At 40.3% G+C, this 24,484-nt stretch overlaps 1 protein-coding gene across 2 annotated transcripts in view; it reads right to left on the bottom strand.

The window, feature by feature from the left end:
- Positions 1 to 24,484, bottom strand: part of LOC128692955 (solute carrier family 22 member 20) — a 392,405-nt gene that overhangs the window by 184,788 nt on the left and 183,133 nt on the right. For both annotated transcript variants that reach the window (XM_070081788.1, XM_070081794.1), the window contains 2 exons: positions 19,201 to 19,304; positions 18,881 to 19,035 (listed from right to left, as the gene is read on the bottom strand). In XM_070081788.1, coding sequence (XP_069937889.1) covers positions 18,881 to 19,035; positions 19,201 to 19,304 — 259 coding nt within the window. The remainder of the gene's footprint in view (positions 1 to 18,880; positions 19,036 to 19,200; positions 19,305 to 24,484) is intronic.

The following is a 24,484-nucleotide window of genomic DNA, read 5'->3' on the forward strand; positions in this document are numbered from 1 at the left end:
ATTGTTCTTGTTAAAATAAATTGTTCTTGTTACATTAACATTAACGAAAAATATGTATCTTTAAACTTATAAGAGAAAATTTTAGAAAGGACTTAATTTTAAATGAGTTCTTGCTAATTGACCAGTTTTACATATTCGGCACGACATATATATATATATATATATATATATATATATATATATATATATATATATATATATATATATATATATATATATATATATATATATATATATATATATAAAGATTTTCCCTCCGCTTCCTTGGATCAAATTTTTGGGTCCTCCTTATGCAGGTCTAAACAAGTAACTTTCTCGCACACATGACGTCACCCCACCTGTGTTTACTCAGCGGTCAGTGACATCACGTGATGACCTCACACACACAAGCCAACAGGCAGAATCAGGTCTGTCACCATAACAACCTCAACAACCCACAACTTATAACCTTTTTTTCCGGCATCTCAAGTTCAACAACAATATCCACAACCAACATCATTTTCCATTTTATTTCACAATTTTTCCCCTTACGATACAATTTTTTCATAAATGACACTAATACACATTTTCACTCTTAACCAGGATAACCCAAATTATTCCTCATTTTGTTAATACCCACAACAATCCACATTTTTTTTTACATAATACAACAAAAGATTCTCTTGTCACGAATTAAGATTTCAATTCTATAACCTCCACTCTCTACGCACCCACTCCATAAACGACATCTGCACAAATATGCCGAGCAAGGACTGCTTGGCGAGTCTTATCTGACTGACTGACCTCAGATACAGATCTCAGGTCAGACCCACCAAGTAACTCTTCTCTCTCTACCTCAACACCAACACTCATTTCTACCATAGAGAGAATTTAAGCCTAGATATGCCTACTCAATCCATTCTTTTAAAATATATTCACACATATATTCAGTAAAATTCCCATATTTCATTAAAATTCTAATACATTCCTCTTCTTACCCCTTCTGCCCACCCCGCAAACCTTACCCCTTCACATCCACCCACCCATCTCCCAACACCTCACTCTCCCTCCAACATCTCCCAACACTTCACTCTCCCACCAACATCTCCCAACACCTCACTTTCCTCCCACCAACATCTCCCAACACCTCACTTTCCTCCCACCAACATCTCCCAACACTTCACTCTGCCACCAACATCTCCCAACACCTCACTTTCCTCCCACCAACATCTCCCAACACCTCACTTTCCTCCCACCAACATCTCCCAACACTTCACTCTCCCACCAACATCTCCCAACACCTCACTTTCCTCCCACCAATATCTCCCAACACTTCACTCTCCCACCAACATCTCCCAACACCTCACTCTCCCACCAACATCTCCCAACACCTCACTCTCCCACCAACATCTCCCAACACCTCACTCTCCCACCAACATCTCCCAACACCTCACTCTCCCACCAACATCTCCCAACACCTCACTCTCCCACCAACATCTCCCAACACCTCAGTCTCCCACCAACATCTCCCAACACCTCACTCTCCCACCAACATCTCCCAACACCTCACTCTCCCACCAACATCTCCCAACACCTCACTCTCCCACCAACATCTCACAACACCTCACTCTCCCACCAACATCTCCCAACACCTCACTCTCCCACCAACATCTCCCAACACTTCACTCTCCCACCAACATCTCCCAACACCTCAGTCTCCCACCAACATCTCCAACAAGACACAATTTTCACTCATAACCCACAATTTTTCTTGTTTTAACCATTTCATCAGAAAAAAGTCACCACAACACTTACAACTTATAACCACTTTTCGATAAATTCACTAGTCACAATTTTACATATTAGGAAGTTAATGCCCATACACACACACACACACACACACACACACACACACACACACACACACAGGGCCAGGAGCTAGGACTCGACCCCTGCAACCACAAATAGGTGAGTACACACACACACACACACACACACACACACACAATCGACATGTGCCTAGGACAAAATGGTAACTAACTAACTAACACACACACACTTTTTTCTCAATAACTGTTAAGAAATATTCTCTCATCTACATCCTTTAACAACTCACTAGAGAACAACCCCAGACTACTTCGAACACCATCAAACCATTCTCATACATCATTTGAATACTCTCAAACATCGTTTGAACACTTCCAAACAACATTGGATCACTTCCAAAAATATCATTTTGAATATACCCAAATAACATTTTGATACTTCTAACTCATCCATACGTACATATTTCATTAAATTACATCTCATCCCTCAAACTCCTCCCTCATTCTCCAGATTTTTACAACATTATCACACAAAAAAACTAACTCATACACTTATGAGTCATTACCAACACTAACACACAGGCACCACACTTTACTTTGAACACTACCAAAACACTCATACATCATTCGAACACCGCCAAATCACCACTGAATACTCCCAGAACACCACTGAACACCTTCAAAAATACTCTTGCACATCATTTGATCACCTTCAAAAACACCTCTGAATAGTCTCAAACACCGTTTGAATACTCCCAAATACACTACTGAATACTACCTAAACACCACTGAATACAGCTAAAACACCTCCAAAATCACCAGAAACTAAGATCAACATCACCAACTAACACCCATTTTCACACAAATCCCCTGAAATCACTGTAACCAAGAGGATTGTCAATTTCTGCGAACACCTAACACACAGACACCACACTTTATTTTGAACACCTTCAAAACACTCTCGTACATCATTTGAAGACCACCTTTTCTCAATATCTCTTAAGAAATATTCTCTCATTAACATCCTTTATCATCTCACTACAGAACAACCCTAGATTACTTTGAACACCATCAAAACACTCTCATAAATCATTTGAATACTCACAAAAACACCTTTGAACATTTCCAGACAACACTGAAACACTTCCAAATTACATTAGAACATTTCGAAGACATCATTGGAACACTTCCAAAATATCATTTTGAATACTCCCAAATAAGATTTGACATCTCTAATTCATCTACACTTACACATTTCATTAACCGAAATTACAACTCATCCACCAAACTACTGCCTCAGTCTCCAAACTTTACAACATTATCACAAAAACTAACTCATACACTTATGTCATGAGACATTTACCAAAACTAACACACACACACACACACACACACACACACACACACACACACACACACACACACACACACACACACACACACACACACACACACCACACTTTACTTTGAACAACACCAAAAACATCATCAATTACCTTTGAATACTCCATAAAACATCATTTGAGCACATTCAAAAACATCATCAAACTCCTTTGAATACTACCAAAGCACCACTGAATACTACCCAAACACCACTAAAAATCACCATAAACTAAGATCAACACCACCAACTGACACCCATTTTATAGAAATCCCCTCAAATCACTTTAAGCAAGACGATCCCACTCACCTCAGACTATTAAATAACGTGAGCCCCCCAAAAAAAAAAATTCTCATAAATCATTTGAATAATCTCAAACACCTTTGAACATTTCCAAACAATACTGAAAAACTTACAACAGGATCACCACCAACTGAAAACATAACATGTACACACACACACACAAAAAACTAAGACATCCATTAACTAACATCCATGATCACTCACCTCAGAACCACCAAGATCGCAGAAAACTCTCATTTTTTATAAACATTCACACAAAAATCACAATCACCAACTCCTTGCAATATTTGCCAATATCTAATACACTCTCCTCACTACCACCAACACATACCAGCACAGATAGGGATACGTCCCATGACATCACACTCCAACCTGTGTTTACTTGGTGATCAGTGACGTCACACCCAAACACCTTGTTTCAACCTGTTATATCTCCAATATCTAAGATCACCACAATCAAGACGTTTACCAAATTCTATAACCCCACCACTAAGATCACTAAAACATTACACATTTTGTACACATTCTCTTAAAACATCATAACCAAGATCACTAAAAACTAAGGTCGCTTAAGTTAAGATCACTAAAACTATCTATACTTTTACTAAGATCACATAACATTTTGTCTTCTCTAACTCACCCACCAATTTATATTCTCATTCACACTTACACATTTCATTAACCGATATTACATCTCATCCACCAAACTCCTCCCTCATTCTCCAGACTTTACAACATTAGCACAAAAAAAAACTAACTCATACACTTATGACATGAGACATTACCATAACTAACACGCAGACTAACTTTGAACCAACTTTTAACAACAAAACACCACCGAGCATCTTCAAAAATACTCTGCACATCATTTGAACACCTTCAAAAACACCATCAAACACCTTCGAATACTCCCAAAACACTACTGATTATTACCAAATCACCACTGAATACTGCGAAAACACCGTCAAAATCACCAGAAACTAAGACCAGCATCACCAGCTAACACCCGTTTTATAGAAATCCCCTCAAATCACTATAACCAAGAACTCTCTCCCCATCCCCCCCATGAGCGCAAAAAAAAAACATGAACACAAACCTAATACACAAACACTTAGTACATGATTACCATCAACTAGAAACATATCATGTACACACAAAAAAACTAAGACAACCACCAACAACAAACACAAATGTTCGCTTACCTCAAAAAACACTAATATCACAGAAAACACTCATTTTTATGAACATTCACACAAAAAAATCATATTTGACTAAATCTAGGCACAATCGCCTCACTGCCACCTGCACACGATGTCACACCCCACAGGACCGGCGAGGTCACCTCCAGTGACGTCACACTCCTATCTGTGTTTACTTGGTGGTCAGTGACATCACTCCCAACCCACCTTGTTTCAACTTGTTGTACCCGCAATATCTAAGAACACTATAACCAAGACGATTACCAGATTCTATGACCCCACCACTAAGATCACAGAAAACACTCATTTTTATAAACATTCACACAAAAATAACGATCACCAATTCCATATCATGTTTACCATCATCTATCAACACTCATCACCAAGATCAATAAAAATCTAAGATCACGCATCTCAAAACTACTATGATCACAGAAAACACTCATTTTTTAAACATTCACACAAAAATAAAACATACAAAAAAATACCATGTCACTTCCACCAATATCTATAACATAACATGAGCACTATAACATATCACCAAAAAAAATAATACACAGACACCCACAACTTATGCATTTCAGTCACAAATTTAAGACATGAGACTTACACACCAACTAAAACCACGACGTGTTTATCATAAATCTAAGACATGATCACAAAATAAGCCTCGACTCAAATACTATACCATGTCAACCAACTAATACACAAAAAATTTACACATGAGACATATCCAAAATCTAAGACATACCCAAAAATCTTATATATATGCACAAAATAAGATGTAAGTATAAAAATACCATGTCACAATCACCTCCAACTCAGATATACACACCAAATCTAAGACATTCACCTCCAACTAAGACATACACATCATAACTATGACATACACCAAAACCTGTACTTGACAGAATGACAATAAATATAAGACATAGGACATAAGCACAGAAAAAAATACCCTGCCATGATCACAACAGTTTTAAGACATGAGACATTACCACACCTCCAACTAATACACTAATACACACCTCCAACTAATACACAATTACTTTACTAAGTTCATGTTAACTGTTCACCATATCATACAATAATAGACATGCACTTAGGACATATGAATCTAAAATTTTTACATCATAAATTTTTTTTTTTCCAAATCACAAAACTATCACTTGATCACAAAAAAAATTGACTTACATTCACATAAAACAACACGAAATCATATACGTAAGACATATGTCGACAAAATTTGCATAAATTTCATGAGCATTACACCAACTCCACTAAATCATGCACATTTATACCATAACAACCAATTATCTATAACAGTACTCAATCATGAACAGTAAATCTGTTCACGAACACTTAAATCATACATCAACTAAAAATATTAATACAATTTACCCACCAAATTTAAGTTATAATCACCAAAACATATAACTGATTAACACATTTTCTCAAACTAAATATTCATACCACTTTTTTTCATTTCTCATCTATGTTACATATCACATTTCTCATCCACATCATCCCAAAAACGTCCTTCCTTATTCATCCGTATATCACCTAGAGATATTTTATCCCGTCGACCCATTATGAGACCAGGAGCCAGAGTGTAGGTGGTGTTGGAGTGGTGATGGTTGCTCTGTGTCCTACGTTATGATGGGTTGTCGGGGATAAAATATCTCTAGTTGATATAAGGATGAATAAGGAAGGATGTTTTAGGGATGATGAGGGTGAGAAATGTGATATGTAACATAGAAATGAAAAATGTGGTATGAATGTTTAGTTTGAGAAAATGTGTAAATCAGTTTTATGTTTTGGTGATTATAACTTAAATTTGGTGGGTAAACTGTATTAATATTTTTAGTTGATGTATGATTTAAGTGTTCTTGAACAGATTTACTGTTTATGATTGAGTACTGTTATATATAATTGGTTGTTATGGTATAAATGTGCATGATTTAGTGGAGTTGGTGTAATGCTCATGCAATTTATGCAAGTTTTGTCGACATATGTCTTATGTATATGATTTCGTGTTGTTTTATGTGAATGTAAGTCAATATTTTTGTGATCAAGCGATAGTTTTGTGATTTGGAAAAAAAAATTATGATGTAAAAATTATAGATTCATATGTCCTAAATGCATGTCTATTATTGTATGATATGGTGAATATCGATCATTAGGCAAGCCCCTTATACTTTCCTTTAAATCCTCAATTTCCTCTACAGGGTATCGTGCACCATCACCCACATAACAATCACGTAACTGTCCTTCAAAATATCCCTGAAGCCCGTACAACATTTGATTATTTTCCCGCCCACGCCGAACATAATAATCCCGGATACGTGTCTTAGCCACCATATCCCACCACCGAACCAAGTCACCATCCCCAGGTGCCCCCACCCACAAACCCTCCCACAAAGATGCAAAGGATTGGCTGCTCTCCACCCCTTTCAACAATTTAACATTCACTTTCCAGTATCTGCGATTCCTTCTAGGTAATCCCTCCCACCCTACATCCATGAGAACCCCTCGATGATCGGAAAACACCACATCTATGATACGCATGCTCTTGACTGTGATGGTACGCTGCACATACACTCTATCAAGTCACGCCTCGTACCCACGATGTACAAAGGTATGCTCAACCTCACCCCCCTGCCACGTCCATTAAACCCACCCCAGTCAATAAATCCCCCAATACCCCAGAAAAATGTCCACTCTCCCGGGGTTCAACATCCATACGCTGTATCACGCAATTCCAATCCCCTCCTATGACCACCACTGCAGGGAGTCACCGCAAAAAGTAAATTAATACCTCCTTCACAAAGGTGGTTTTTACACACCCATCATTCTCTGCAGGTCCGTACATGCATGCAAAAGCAGCCTTCTCCCTTCCCCATAGACCTTCCACCCTTATTATCCTCCCCTCCCCACCCTCACAACGTCTCACAACAAATGGGCTAGTCTCCCTGATCATGATGGCAATGCCACCTTTCAACCGTAAAGCATTCTCCACATACACGTCATATCCATCTATCCTCAACTCACTGCCTAATTTATGATTGTGTTCCTGTACAAACACAATGTCAACATTATTACGCACTAATAATTCTCGGAACCATACACGCTTTCGCACAGTCCTCAAACCATTAATATTTATTGTCAGGCACTTAAAATGGACAGTGGGGGTTTTCCTCTCGATACTGAATGTTTCCCACTCGATCTTTTGCTTCCACCTTTATCACTTCCCCCACCCCTTTTGAAGCACTCTTAACCAACCCCTGAGTTTTAGGTCCACAGGGCCCTCTCTATGCCACATCTGCTCAGGTTCTTTTTCTTGATCGCTGGGCTGGTGTCAGCACTTCCTCCGAGTCTGAAAGCATTACAGAACGCTTCCTCGTTACACTTTCCACCTGCATGTCGTCATCCACATTGCAGTCCTGGTGTATTTCCACCTCCACTTATGTTTCAGCAAGGTGCCAGGGATGCCCACGACCAGCTGTTCTTCATATCCAACGTCCACCTTCGAAGCAGGTCCTAGGTCTAAAGGTGGTCCTGTCGCAGGACTCATGCTCCCTTCCATAAATAATTCATCCAGCACAGAGGCAATGGATTCCTCGACGTCGTTGTTATGCACATCTTGTGGAGCCATGCCCACCACTGGTTCCGCCTCCAAAGAAGGTGACACTTCTGGGAGAGTTGCACACGCCTTCTCCGTAGACCTCTCAACCTCTTCACTCCAAGATAATCCTGGTGGTAGCGCCAGAGCACCAGGCATATCTTGCCCTGCACCTTCCTCCCCAATGTTGTCCAACCTTGGCACCTCATCGTTGTTCACACTGTACCGTCAGATGATCATATGCGCCGCACAACCTGCAAGTGTGGCGTTGCCCTGCATATGACACCAATACCTGGGTCCTGAAGTCTTGCAAGATCATGTAAGAAGGGATTGGGTGACATAATGTCATCTTTACAGAAAACGTTCCCTCTGGTATCCCTTCATATGGGCCATCAGACAACTTCCCTGCTGTGGCCATATATATGGTGCCATAATTACCCAATGCAGCTCGTATGTCAGACACATCAGCCTCAAAGGGCACTTTTCTGACCTTTACCCATGTGTAATATCAGGAGACATCGTGTAGCTTCACTGACACTGCATGGTTAACCACTAGATTAACCTCCTGGAACTTGTCGACCACCGCCTCGTAAACATGAGCCGAGCAGAACTTTACAAAGATCCTCGTCACACCTTTCAATGCCACACTGCACAAATCCTCGTTGGCAATACCATAGGTATCACGGATTATTGCAGGCAATAGTATTGCCATCGATAGCCCAGTCACGGCCCCATGGGTCAATTCTATACACACAGTATTGACATGGCGTCTACCCGCCTGTGCCATGTTGAGAAAATGAAACTGCCACCGGTCAACTATAGGGGGCAGCAGTGTAGTACACGTCCTCTTCTCAAAGGCTGAGAGACGAATACTCGTCTTGGTTATAGTGTTCTTAGATATTGTGGGTACAACAGGATGAAACAAGGTGGGTTGGGTGTGATGTCACTGACCACCAAGTAAACACAGATGGGAGTGTGACATCACTGGAGGTGACCTAGCCAGTCCTGTGGGGTGTGACATCATGTATTGGTGGAAGTGAGGTGAGTGTGCTTAGATATTGGCAAATATGATTTTTTGTGTGAATGTTTATAAAAATGAGTGTTTTCTGTGATATTAGTGTTTTTCGAGGAAAGCGAACATGGGTGTTTGATGTTGGTGGTTGTCTTAGTTTTTTGTGTGTACATGATATGTTTTCAGTTGATGGCGATCATGTACTAAGTGTTTGTGTATTAGGTTTGTGTTCATGTTTTTTTTTTTTTTTGCGCTCATGGGGGGGGATGGGGAAGGAGTTCATGGTTATAGTGATTTGAGGGGATTTCTATAAAATGGGTGTTAGCTGGTGATGCTGATCTTAGTTTCTGGTGATTTTGACGGTGTTTTGGCAGTATTCAGTGGTGATTTGGTAATAATCAGTAGTGTTTTGGGAGTATTCGAAGGCGTTTGATGGTGTTTTTGAAGGTGTTCAAATAATGTGCAGAGTATTTTTGAAGATGCTCAGTGGTGTTTTGATGTTGTTCAAAGTTGGTTCAAAGTTAGTCTGTGTGTTAGTCATGGTAATGTCTCATGTCATAAGTGTATGAGTTAGTTTTTTTTGTGCTAATGTTGTAAAGTCTGGAGAATGAGGGAAGAGTTTGGTGGATGAGATGTAATATCGGTTAATGAAATGTGTAAGTGTGAATGAGAATATAAATTGGTGGGTGAGTTAGAGAAGACAAAATGTTATGTGATCTTAGTAAAAGTATAGATAGTTTGAGTGACCTTAACTTAAGCGACCTTAGTTTTTAGTGATCTTGGTTATGATGTTTTAAGAGAATGTGTACAAAATGTGTGATGTTTTAGTGATCTTTGTGGTGGGGTTATAGAATTTGGTAAACGTCTTGATTGTGGTGATCTTAGATATTGGAGATATAACAGGTTGAAACAAGGTGTTTGGGTGTGACGTCACTGATCACCAAGTAAACACAGGTTGGAGTGTGACATCATGGGTGTCCCTATCTGTGCCGGTATGTGTTGGTGGTAGTGAGGAGAGTGTATTAGATATTGGCAAATATTGCAAGGAGTTGGTGATTGTGATTTTTGTGTGAATGTTTATAAAAAATGAGAGTTTTCTGCAATCTTGGTGGTTCTGAGGTGAGTGATCATGGATGTTAGTTAATAAATGTCTTAGTTTTTTTTTTGTGTGTGTGTACATGATATGTTTTCAGTTGGTGGTGATCCTGTTGTAAGTTTTTCAGTGTTGTTTGGAAATGTTCAAAGGTGTTTGAGACTATTCAAATGATTTATGGGAATTTTTTTTTTTTTTTTTTTTTTTTTTGCGCTCACGTTATTTAATAGTCTGAGGTGAGTGGGATCGTCTTGGTTATAGTGATTTGAGGGGATTTCTATAAAATGGGTGTTAGTTGGTGGTGCTGATCTTAGTTTATGGTGATTTTTAGTGGTGTTTGGGCAGTATTCAATGGTGTTTTGGTAGTATTCAGTGGTGTTTTGGTAGTATTCAGTGGTGTTTTGGGAGTATTCAAAGGAGTTTGATGATGTTTTTGAATGTGTTCCAATGATGTTTTTGGAGTATTCAAAGGTAATTGATGTTGTTTTTGGTGTTGTACAAAGTAAAGTGTGGTGTGTGTGTGTTAGTTTTGGTAAATGTCTCATGACATATGTGTATGAGTTAGTTTTTGTGATAATGTTGTAAAGTCTGGAGACTGAGGCAGTAGTTTGGTGGATGAGCTGTAATTTCGGTTAATGAAATGTGTAAGTGTAGATGAATTAGAGATGTCAAATCTTATTTGGGAGTATTCAAAATGATATTTTGGAAGTGTTCCAATGATGTCTTCGAAATGTTCTAATGTAATTTGGAAGTGTTTCAGTGTTGTCTGGAAATGTTCAAAGGTGTTTTTGTGAGTATTCAAATGATTTATGAGAGTGTTTTGATGGTGTTCAAAGTAATCTAGGGTTGTTCTGTAGTGAGATGATAAAGGATGTTAATGAGAGAATATTTCTTAAGAAATATTGAGAAAAGGTGGTCTTCAAATGATGTACGAGAGTGTTTTGAAGGTGTTCAAAATAAAGTGTGGTGTCTGTGTGTTAGGTGTTCGCAGAAATTGGTAATCCTCTTGGTTACAGTGATTTGAGGAGATTTGTGTGAAAATGGGTGTTAGTTGGTGATGTTGATCTTAGTTTCTGGTGATTTTGGTGGTGTTTTGGCTGTATTCAGTGGTGTTTTGGTAGTATTCAGTAGTGTATTTGAGAGTATTCAAACGGTGTTTGAGACTATTCAGAGGTGTTTTTGAAGGTGATCAAATGGTGTGCAAGAGTATTTCTGAAGGTGTTCAGTGGTGTTCTGCACTGGCCAGTGGTGATTTGGCGGTGTTCGAATGATGTATGAGAGTGTTTTGGTAGTGTTCAAAGTAAAGTGTGGTGCCTGTGTGTTAGTGTTGGTAATGACTCATAAGTGTATGAGTTAGTTTTTTTTTTGTGTGATAATGTTGTAAAAATCTGGAGAATGAGTTAGGAGTTTGGGGGATGAGATGTAATTTAATGAAATATGTACGTATGGATGAATTAGAAGTATCAAAATGTTATTTGGGTATATTCAAAATGATATTTTTGGAAGTGATCCAATGTTGTTTGGAAGTGTTCAAACGATGTTTGAGAGTATTCAAATGTTGTATGAGAATGGGTTGATGGTGTTCGAAGTAGTCTGGGGTTGTTCTCTAGTGAGTTGTTAAAGGATGTAGATGAGAATATTTCTTAACAGTTGTTGAGAAAAAAGTGTGTGTGTGTTAGTTAGTTAGTTACCATTTTGTCCTAGGCACATGTCGATTGTGTGTGTGTGTGTGTGTGTGTGTGTGTGTGTGTGTGTGTGTGTGTGTGTGTGTGTGTGTGTGTGTGTGTGTGTGTGTGTGTGTACTCACCTATTTGTGGTTGCAGGGGTCGAGTCCTAGCTCCTGGCCCTGTGTGTGTGTGTGTGTGTGTGTGTGTGTGTGTGTGTGTGTGTGTGTGTGTGTGTGTGTGTGTGTGTGTGTACTCACCTATTTGTGGTTGCAGGGGTCGAGTCCTAGCTCCTGGCCCTGTGTGTGTGTGTGTGTGTGTGTGTGTGTGTGTGTACTCTTCTAATTGTACTCACCTAATTGTGGTTGCAGGGGTCGATACTCAGTTCCTGGCCCTGCCTCTTCACTGATCGCTACCAGGTCCTCTCCCTCTCTGCTTCCTGAGCTTTGTCATACCTCTTCTTAAAACTATGTATGGTTCCTGCCTCCACTACTTCACTTGCTAGGTCATTCCACTTCCTGACGACTCTATGACTGAAGAAATACTTCCTAACGTCTCTGTGATTCGTCTGAGTCTTCAGCTTCCAGTTGTGACCCCTTGTTTCTGTGTCCCCTCTCTGGAACATCCTATTTCTGTCCACCTTGTCTATTCCCCGCAGTATCTTGTATGTCGTTATCATGTCTACCCTGACCCTTCTGTCCTCCAGTGTCTTCAATCCGATTTCCCTCAACCTTTCCTCGTACGACATTCTCCTGAGCTCTGGGACTAGCCTTGTTGCAAACCTTTGTACTTTCTCTAACTTCTTGACGTGCTTGACCAGGTGTAGGTTCCAGACTGGTGCTGCATACTCCAGTATGGGCCTAACATACACAGTGTACAGTGTCTTGAACGATTCCTTATTAAGGTATCGGAACGCTATTCTCAGGTTTGCCAGGCGCCCGTATGCTGCAGCAGTTATTTGGTTGATGTGTACCTCCGGTGACGTGCTCGGTGTTATGGTCACCCCAAGGTCTTTCTCCCTGAGTGAGGTCTGTAGTCTTTGTCCACCTAGCCTATACTCTGTCTGCGGTCTTCTTTGCCCCTCCCCAATCTTCATGACTTTGCATTTGGCAGGATTGAATTCGAGAAGCCAGTTTCTGGACCACATGTCCAGCCTGTCCAGGTCTCTTTGCAGTCCTGCCTCATCCTCATCCGATTTAATTCTTCTCATCAACTTCACGTCAACTGCGAGTAGGGACACTTCATAGTCTATTTCTTCCATCATGTCGTACGCATATATCAAAAATAGCACTGGTCCTAGAACTGACCCCTGTGGGACCCCGCTCGTCACAGGCGCTCACTGTGGTACCTCTTCACGAACCATGACTCGTTGCTGCCTCCCTGTCAGGTATTCCCTGATCCATTGCAGTGCCCTCCCTGTTATATGCGCCTGATCCTCCAGCTTCTGCACTAATCTCTTGTGGGGAACTGTGTCAAAGGCCTTCCTGCAGTCTAGGAAGACGCAATTAACCCACCCCTCTCTCTCGTGTCTTACTTCTGTTACCTTGTCATAAAACTCCAGGAGGTTTGTGACACAGGATTTGCCTTCCATGAACCCATGCTGGTTTTCATTTATAATCTTGTTCCGTTCCAGGTGTTCCACCACTCTCCTCCTGTACTCACCTATTTGTACTCACCTATTTGTGGTTGCAGGGGTCGAGTCACAGCTCCTGGCCCCGCCTCTTCGCTGATTGCTACTAGGTCCTCTCTCTCCCTGCCCCATGAGCTCTATCATACCTCGCCTTAAAACTATGTATGGTTCCCGTCACTTTCTAGGCTATTCCACGGCCTGACTACTCTATGACTGAAGAAATACTTCCTAATATCCCTTTGATTCATCTGAGTCTTCAACTTCCAATTGTGACCTCTTGTGTCTGTGTCCCTTCTCTGGAACATCCCGTCTTTGTCCACCTTGTCTATTCCGTGCAGTATTTTATATGTCGTTATCATGTCTCCCCTGACCCTCCTGTCCTCCAGTGTCGTCAGGCCGATTTCCCTCAACCTTTCTTCGTAGGACAATCCCCGTAGCTCTGGGACTAGTCTTGTTGCAAACCTTTGCACTTTCTCTAATTTCTTGACGTGCTTGACTAGGTGTGGATTCCAAACTGGTGCTGCATACTCCAGTGTGTGTGTGTGTGTGTGTGTGTGTGTGTGTGTGTGTGTGTGTGTGTGTGTGTGTGTGTGTGTGTGTGTGTGTGTCTGTGTGTATGGGTATTAACTTCCTAATATGTAAAATTGTGACTAGTGAAATGATCGAAAAGTGGTTATAAGTTGTAAGTTTTGTGGTGACTTTTTCTGATGAAATAGTTAAAACGAGAAAAATTGTGGGTTATGAGTGAAAATTGTGTCTTGTTGGAGATGTTGGTGGGAGACTGAGGTGTTGGGAGATGTTGGTGGGAGAGTGAGGTGTTGGGAGATGTTGGTGGGAGGAAAGTGAGGTGTTGGGAGATGTTGGTGGGAGAGTGAGGTGTTGGGAGATGTTGGTGGGAGAGTGAAGTGTTGGGAGATGTTGGTGGGAGGAAAGTGAGGTGTTGGGAGATGTTGGTGGGAGGAAAGTGAGGTGTTGGGAGATGTTGGTGGGAGAGTGAAGTGTTGGGAGATGTTGGAGGGAGAGTGAGGTGTTGGGAGATGGGTGGATGGATGTGAAGAGGTAAGGTTTGCGGGGTGGGCAGAAGGGGTAAGAAGAGGAATGTATTAGAATTTTAATGAAATATGGGAATTTTACTGAATATATGTGTGAATATATTTTAAAAGAATGGATTGAGTAGGCATATCTAGGCTTAAATTCTCTCTATGGTAGAAATGAGTGTTGGTGTTGAGGTAGAGAGAGAAGAGTTACTTGGTGTGTCTGACCTGATATCTGAATCTGAGGTCAGTCAGTCAGATAAGACTCGCCAAGCAGTCCTTGCTCGGCATATTTGTGCAGATGTAGTTTATGGAGTGGGTGCGTAGAAAGTGGAGGTTATAGAATTGAAATCTTAATTCGTGACAAGAGAATCTTTTGTTGTATTATGTAAAAAAAAATGTGGATTGTTGTGGGTATTAACAAAATGAGGAATAATTTGGGTTATCCTGGTTAAGAGTGAAAATGTGTATTAGTGTCATTTATGAAAAAAATTATATCGAAAGGGGAAAAATTGTGAAATAAAATGGAAAATGATGTTGGTTGTGGATATTGTTGTTGAACTTGAGATGCCGAAAAAAAAAGGTTATAAGTTGTGGGTTGTTGAGGTTGTTATGGTGACAGACCTGATTTAACCTGTTGGCTTGTGTGTGTGTGTGAGGTCATCACGTGACGTCACTGACCGCTGAGTAAACACAGGTGGGGTGACGTCATGTGTGCGAGAAAGTTACTTGTTTAGACCTGCATAGGGAGGACCCAAAAATTTGATCCGAGGAAGCGGAGGGAAAATCTTTGTATTATTGATATCGAGAAAAGTTAATCCAAGGAGGGTGATCTTGATCCGAGGAGGTGAATCAGGGGTTTTGGGATGGGGGTGGAAGTGGGAGGTGTGGGTGAGAGAGAGGTGTTGATACGAGGAGTTGAAGAGGGAGGTCTTGATATGAGGAAGTGAAGCAGGGATATTGGGTTTAGAGGGTGGGGGTGAGGGAGAAGGAGGTTTTGATCCAAGGAGATGGAGCAGAAATATTGGATTTAGAGGGTATGGGAGATGGAAGCGGGTGGTGGGAGGTGTGGGGGAGATGGAGGTGTTGATCCAAGGAGATGGAGAGTAGCTCAAATCTTTGTATCATTAATATCGAGAAAAAGTTGATCCAAGGAGATGGAGCAGGAATATTGGGATTAGATAGTATGAGAGATGGAAGTGGGTGGTGGGAGGTCGGGGGGAAGATGGAGGGTAGCTCAAATCTTTATATTATTAATATCGAGAAAAAGCTGATCCGAGGAGTTGGAGAATACAAGAAAAAGGATTTTTTTTTGTGGGGGATCCAAGGAAGTGGAGGAGAAATATTGGGTTTAGAGGGTATGGGGAGATGGAAGTGGGAGGGATACCCATAGGGGGAACCTCAAAACTTGATCCGAGGAAGTGGAGAATATAAGAAAATTTAAATTTTGGGGGGAGAGGATGGAGAGGGAGGTGTTGATCTGAAGAAGTGAAGCAGGAACATTTGGGCAAAGAGTGGATGAGAGATGGGAGTGGGGGGGGGGAGATGTGGGTGACAGAGAGGTGTTGATCCGAGGAGTTAGATATTATAAGAAAATTGATTTTTTTGGGGGGATGGGGAATGGAGAGGGAGGTCTTGATCCAAGGATGTAGAGAAGGAATACTTGGGCACATAGAGTAGACATGGATGGCAGGAGCTGTGGGGGAGGGTCCAGATGGGGCGAGGGGGAGGGTCGAAGGGGGGTGCGGTGGGGGTGAGGTGGTCGAGGGTGAGGTCAGGGTCATTAGCACAAAGGTGCGAAATTTTACAGCTGCCTTCCCTACTACTTATATATATATATATATATATATATATATATATATATATATATATATATATATATATATATATATATATATATATATATATATATATTTGAAGGACAGGCCACAGGGGGGTGGAAATCTTTAGCTCAAGTATTTTCACACTTCTAAGTGCGTCATCAGGAGCTGTGCAATGATGCAAGGGAGCAACCAAGGCAGGGAGAGAGGTCTCTGAGTAGAATAGGTGTCACCATCCACAGTTACCCTTAGACTGGGTTAGTGGTCGGTGCCAACCCTTGCCTTCGGTATATATACGACTTCTCTGCACATATGCTGTATTCTATTCAAGATTGATAGACTGACGACATCGACTCAAGGTTGAGTGACTGATTACCTCATTCTCCTTCTGTTCTTCACGATTCTACTTTGTATGGACTGATGTAGCCGCTGTGTGGCGAAACGTTTCCTCAATAAAGATACCCAAGATTTGCACGTGTCTTATTTATCAACGTGTCGGTTCTCTGAACCATTTATGCACAATCCTGTCAGACACTGCAACTTCTTGGTATATTATTACTTGGGAATTCTTTGCTTGCCTAACCCTTGGGCACGACCTACTTCCACATTGAACAAATGTGACACCACCTACATCTGCTGCACCTCTCCTGCCTACGGTATACAACCGACTTCTCTGCACGTATGCTGTATTCTATTAAGATTGATGGACTGACCACGTCGACTCAAGGTTGAGGGACTGATTACCTCATTCTCCTCCCGTTCTTCATGATTCTCCTTTGTATGGAATGATGAAGCCACTGTGTGGCGAAACGTTTCCTCAGTAAAGATATGCAAGAGTTGCACATGTGTCTAATTTATCAACGTGTTGGTTCTCTGAACTATTTATCTAGAACACAGATGTATTTGTGGCAGTGAAGCAGCAGACCGATTCGTGTACCATGGTCTTGTGTGCTGTATATCCGAGGGAAAGATTGCAAGACATGAGGAGGTTAATAACATTATCAAGAGGAGCCTCACAACAGCCGGGTGCCCAGCATGAAGGGAGCCACCCCAGCTATGCAGATCTAATGCCAGCTAGAAGCATCCAGATGGTATCACCCTTCAAGCCTGGACAGACGGGAAGCAGGTGGTGTGGGACCATACATGTGCATCTACCTTGGCTGATACCTATCTCCAATACACCAGGGAGGAAGGAGGGGCAGCCGCCAGCTTCAGGGAGTCCCAAAAGTCTAGAAAATATGGAGAACTTACCCATCACTTTATGTTTGTTCCCATAGGCTCAGAGACACTTGGCTCATGGGGAAAGGGTGCATCTAAATTCCTTAAGGAGCTGGGAAAAAGACTCATCAGGGTAACTAGGGATCTCCAGCGGCTCAGTGCGGCTGTTCAAAGGGGTAATGCCTGCTGTATTTTGGGCACACGCCCCAGCTCTGAGGAGCTGGATGAAATTTTCGCCTTATAATCGGTGATACACACGTAAAATCATGTACCGTATATGCCACCTTTATATCAACAATGTATCTCTTAATTCTTCTGTGCCATATTATGTAATAAAATATTCCTACTGGTAAAAAAAAAGAATGAAAAGATGTGGTGGTAGGGAAAGTGGAATATTCAAATGGCTTCAGGAAGAAATCCAAATATTCTTCCTTGAAGACTTTTTATCCAGTTCTCCGAGGCTGTGATGGGTCCCACAATTTACACCAGAGGTGGACCCCATTTATTATTATTATATATATATATATATATATATATATATATATATATATATATATATATATATATATATATATATATATATATACATATATATATATTTTTTTTTTCAACAAGTCGATCGTCTCCCACCGAGGCAGGGTGACCCAAAAAAGAAAGAAAATCCCCAAAAAGTAAATACTTTCATCATCATTCAACACTTTCACCACACTCACACATTATCACTGCTTTTGCAGAGGTGCTCAGAATACAACAGTTTAGAAGCATATACGTATAAAGATACACAACATATCCCTCCAAACTGCCAATATATATATATATATATATATATATATATATATATATATATATATATATATATATATATATATATATATATATATATATATATATATATTCGCAAAACAAGCTACAAAGTACATAAATAAAGAACTAAGGAAAAGGAAGACTGGAGGTTCCAAATTTCAGCATCAAAGTTTTCGTGACGAAGCTGTCAACAGAAGGTAGAACTTTCAGTGAATTAACTAGGAGTTAATTAGGAAATTAATGAATGGTTTGAGTGAGCCCAAGTCAAGGGACTTTGGCCCAGGAGAGCACTCACAGAGCATGAAGGATGGGCAGATCATGGTGGAGACAGTGATCCCCAGTATGAAGCGAGAGGCCAACAGGAGGTACAACCATGGTGTCGTCAGGAACACTACCGTGCCCAACACAGTGCCTAGTGCCCCCACCCGCACTGCCCACCGTCTGCCAAACCTGACAATGCCCAACAAGCTGTTTAACACTATTAGACACTTAGATGAATCTGCAGAAGTTATTCAGAGCAAATATATTTAAACATGCAAGTAAAGGCAGTCTCGAAAATTAATCTGTGTCATTCGTTTTCTTTTATCAGAGGTGAAATAATAAGGGTCAGGTCACCTGTGAGCAACGTAGGCGGCGAGGATGGAGCCGAGGAGGCAACCCACAGTGTAGATGGTCTGGTAGAGCGGTATCAGAAGCGCTTTCTCGCACACCAAGTCCCACTGTCCAGACACACACATATTTCACTATGTCTTCAACAAATTCTTAAGAACATCTCATCTAGCCATTACTGGCCTTTATAATATAATAAACCAATTTTTTATTTCACAAACTATTTGGCACAGTTCTAATTAAAATTTAAATGAATACAAATTAATAATGCTAATTGTATAAATTTAATATGGTCACTGACATTGTCTATTCATATGGTTTGATATTTTTTCAAAAGTTTTTAATTATTCAAATGTATACATATAATTTGCAGTACTTACTACGAAAACTCATGCAGAACCTATAATAATAATAATAATAATAATAATAATAATAATAATAATAATAATAATAATAATAATAATAATAATAATAAACTATAAACTAAGGGAGGAGGAAGTTCGGGCGAGATATAAGCAACTATTGGCAGAAAGGTGGGCTAGTGCAAAGATGAGTAGTGGAGGGGGTTGAAGAGGGTTGGAATAGTTTTAAAAATGCAGTATTAGAATGTGGGGCAGAAGTTTGTGGTTATAGGAGGGTGGGTGCAGGAGGAAAGAGGAGTGATTGGTGGAATGATGACGTAAAGGGTGTGATAGAAGAGAAAAAGGTAGCTTATGAGAGGTTTTTACAAAGCAGAAGTGTTATAAGAAGGGTAGAGTATATGGAGAGTAAAAGAAAGGTGAAGAGAGTGGTGAGAGAGTGCAGAAGGAGAGCAGATGATAGAGTGGGAGAGGCACTGTCAAGAAATTTTAATGAAAATAAGAAAAAAAATTGGAGTGAGTTAAACAAGTTAATAAAGCCTAATGAACGAATGGATTTGTCAGTTAAAAACAGAGTAGGGGAGTTAGTAGATGGGGAGACGGAGGTACTGGGTAGATGGTGAGAATATTTTGAGGAACTTTTAAATGTCGATGAAGAAAGGGAGGCGGTAATTTCAAGTACAGGCCAGGGAGGTATACCATCTTTTAGGAGTGGAGAAGAGCAGGATGCGAGTGTGGGGGAGGTGCATGAGGCATTACGTAGAATGAAAGGGGGTAAAGCAGCTGGAACTGATGGAATCATGAGAGAAATGTTAAAAGCAGGGGGAGGGGATATAGTGTTGGAGTGGTTGGTATTTTTGTTTAATAAATGTATGAAAGAGGGGAAGGTACTTAGAGACTGGCGGAGAGCGTGCATAGTCCCTTTATAAAAAGGGAAAGGGGACAAAAGAGATTGTAAAAATTATGGAGGAATAAATTTACTGAGTATACCAGGAAATGTGTACAGTAGGGTTATTACTGAAAGAATTAGAGGTAAGACAGAATGTAGAATTGCGGATGAGCAAGGAGGTTTTAGAGTGGGTAGGGGATGTGTAGATCAAGTGTTTACATTGAAGCATATATGTGAACAGTATTTAGATAAAAAGGTAGGGAAGTTTTCATTGCATTTATGGGTTTAGAAAAGGCATATGATAGAGTGGATTGGGGAGCAATGTGGCAGATGTTGAAAGTATATGGAACAGGTGGTAAGTTACTAAATGCTGTAAAGAGTTCTTATGAGGATAGTGAGGCTCAGGTTAGGGTGTGTAGGAGAGAGGGAGACTACTTCCTGGTAAAAGTAGGTCTTAGACAGGAATGTGTAATGTCACTATGGTTGTTTAATATATTTATAGATGGGGTTGTAAAGAAGTAACTGCTAGGGTGTTCGGGAGAGGGGTTGGATTAAATTATGGGGAATCAAATACAAAATGGGAAGTGACACAGTTACTTTTTGCTGATGATACTGTGCTTATGGGAGATTCTAAAGAAAAATTACGAAGGTTAGTGGATGAATTGGGGAGTGTATGTAAAGGTAGAAAGTTGAAAGTGAACATAGAAAAGAGTAAGGTGATGAGGGTATCAAATGATTTAGATAAAGAAAAATGGGATATCAAATTGGGGAGGAGTATGGAAAAAGTGAATATTTTCAAATATTTGTGAGTTGATGTGTCAGCGGATGGATTTATGAAGTATGAGGCTGATCATAGAATTGATGAAGGAAAAAAGGTGAGTGGTGCATTGAGGTATATGTGGAGACAAAAAATGTTATCTATGGAGGCAAAGAAGGGAATGTATGAAAGTATAGTAGTACCAACACTCTTATATGGGTGTGAAGCTTGGATTGTAAATGCTGCAGCGAGGAGGCGGTTGGAGGCAGTGGAGATGTCTTGTCCAAGGGCAATGTGTGGTGTAAATATTATGCAGAAAATTTGGAGTGTGGAAATTATGAGAGGGTGTGGAGTTATTAAACGTATTAGTCAGAGGGCTGAAGAGGGGTTGTTGAGGTGGTTTGGTCATTTAGAGGGAATGGATCAAAGTAGAATGACATGGAGAGTGTATAAATCTGTAGGGGAAGGAAGGCGGGTTAGGGTTCGTCCTCGAAAAGATTGGAGGGAGGGGGGTAAAATAGGTTTTGTGGGAGAGAGGCTTGGACTTCCAGCAAGTGTGCGTGAGTGTGTTAGATAGGAGTGAATGGAGACGAATGGTATTTGGGACCTGATGAGCTGTTGGAGTGTGAACAGAGTAATATTTAGTGAAGGGATTCAGGGAAACAGGTTATTTTATATAACCGGACTTGAGTCCTGGAAATGGGAAGTACAATGCCTGCACTTTAAAGGAGGGGTTTGGTATACTGGCAGTTTGGAGGGATATGTTGTGTATCTTTATACGTATATACTTCTAAATTGTTGTATTCTGGGCAACTCTGCAAAAACAGCTATTATGTGTGAGGTGAAGGTGTTGAATGATGATGAAAGTATTTTCTTTTTGGGTCACCCTGCCTCGGGGGGAGACGGCCGACTTGTTAAAAATAATAATAATAATAATAATAATAATAATAATAATAATAATAATAATAATAATAATAATAATAATCTTTATTTCTACAAGTACATGATGCAAATGATACATGTTGTGGTTTTGGTGTCAGAAACATTGTGGGTGCATTTAGAGAAATATGTAAATGTTATCATCAGTGTATCCTCTCAGCTTGGCATTTACAAGCTGACTGGGCTATGTCCTGCAGACAAGCCGGGGTCTGAGACTAGAGGTCAGCATCAGTGACTGACATTTTTAAACCATGAAACAGTATCATCTAACAATGCTACATACACACCATTGACAGCTCACATTACGCTATGTGCAGTACGTCCTCATCACACTGGCAGATAACCTAATGCATACAAGATGAATGGACTGGCAGAAGCTACAGAGGTGAATAACAGGCAAAGATTCTATACAGTGCAAAAAGAATGTAGTACAAGAAAACATATACTCTTAGATCATATTGAAAGCATAAGGAATCTTATTGGATCATAATGAGAATCAGAACAGATCGAGTAATCACTATTCAGGTGGTCTATGGGCTCCAGAGGAAATTATAAACAAAAGAATAAGAAGTATTTAAACAGTTGTTAAAATCCAGAACTCGAAAAGGATATGAAAAATCAATGTAGAATATCAACTGATCCACAGGTAAATAAACTGACATACAATCATGTAATAAGACACAGTCAGGCACAACAACTTTTAAAGTCTAATCATCAAATTAACTAAATTTACATGAACACAGTTTTTTAAGTAATTAAATATGCAGATAACTGCTAGTTTATTTACACAGTATGGTACAATAGTGTGAGGTGACACATTCACATAGCATTTGCAAAATAACACAGGTCAACAAGATGACAAGGTATAGCAAAATCCAAAGATGATAAAGCAATGACTGAAATAACTGTTTATCTGTGCAATGCATTCATATTCAAGCCCAGTTCTGTTAATGGATTATTTACATATGCAGAGTGTTCATCTGATCCAGGTAGTTCAAGTTCTGCAGTAATGGCTGACACTTGCTGTGACTCAGAGGAATCAAACTTACTAACATTGGCTTACACCTGGGGTATCAGCCAACGTTAAACATTCAAAGCAACAATACTCTGCTCATTAAAACAGCAATGGTAATACAAAGGGACAGTAACGCAAAACACCACTAACAACTTTACCTATAAAAAATATAGGGTAGAAATATAGAATATGAATGCTGAGTGGAATCTGTGAGGCAAGTTAAAGTTGACGATTATATTTATTATCCATAAATAGACATGAAGTTCGGAAGGTAATTTCAACAACATTGTAGTAGCAGTTTTCAAACAGGGAACGTTCAGGTAGAGTGTTCCATATTTTTAAATCACTCACTCTTTACTCGGGATGAATCGAACTTGTGTGATATTAACCCTAAAATGGTCCAAACAGATCGACGTTCAAATTCGTAGTGCTACAAAAGTAGATCTACTTCTTTTTACATATTTTCAAATATAACAAAAAAAAAAGTAGATAAAAGTTTTTTTACACATTTTCACATGTAAAACAAAAAAAAAAAAAGATCTACATTTTTTTTTACAAATTTTCAGATGTTGAAAAAACGTATATATACGTTTGGACCATTTAAGGGTTAATGGGGTACTTCTTTCTTGAACAATCTAATTTATTCATTTGCTGCCTGACTGCGGTAGAGAGCGGTTGTGCTCTGCACCCCTCTGCTTTTCATTCAGGTAAGCCACCTTGTATCAACATGGCAACCAGTGTGAGGCGTCGCATGAATACTGTTGGGATTGAGCTGATCTGCTGGGCAATTTAGTGCACATCGGCACGAGTGTTACTCCCAGTCATCATTAGCGAGACGTATGACGTACAGGATGAGGAGGTATATGGCATAGCCCTGAATGGGGCATACAGGATCGTCTTCAAACTGAATTCCACGTCTGTGTACGAGTCATTGGTGACGAGATTCTAAGATGTGAGTCTTGACGCCACTTCAACTGTCAAGGTGCATTTGATCGACGTATCCCGCCACTTTACACGGGTCAAGATTCGTAACGTCCTGTTTGAGGCTAATGAGGCCGACATCAGGAGAGTTTTCGAGGCATATGGGATTGTACATCTGGCACAACAGGGCAAGTGGGCAACTGGCGCCTACACGGGCCGTCTGGAGGGAACATTTTCCTTGAAGATGACTCTGAGACATCCCATCCCATCCTATATCGTGTTGGAGGACTTCAGGATGCAGGTCTTGGTATTGTACGCCGGACAGATGCATACGTGCAGGTCATGCGGGGCATACAACCATATAGCAGTAGTGTGTGTGAATCTGAGGAGGGAGCCTGTACAGATGGGTG

This window comes from Cherax quadricarinatus, chromosome 6 (genome assembly GCF_038502225.1).
Source record: "Cherax quadricarinatus isolate ZL_2023a chromosome 6, ASM3850222v1, whole genome shotgun sequence".
NCBI lineage: Eukaryota > Metazoa > Arthropoda > Malacostraca > Decapoda > Parastacidae > Cherax > Cherax quadricarinatus.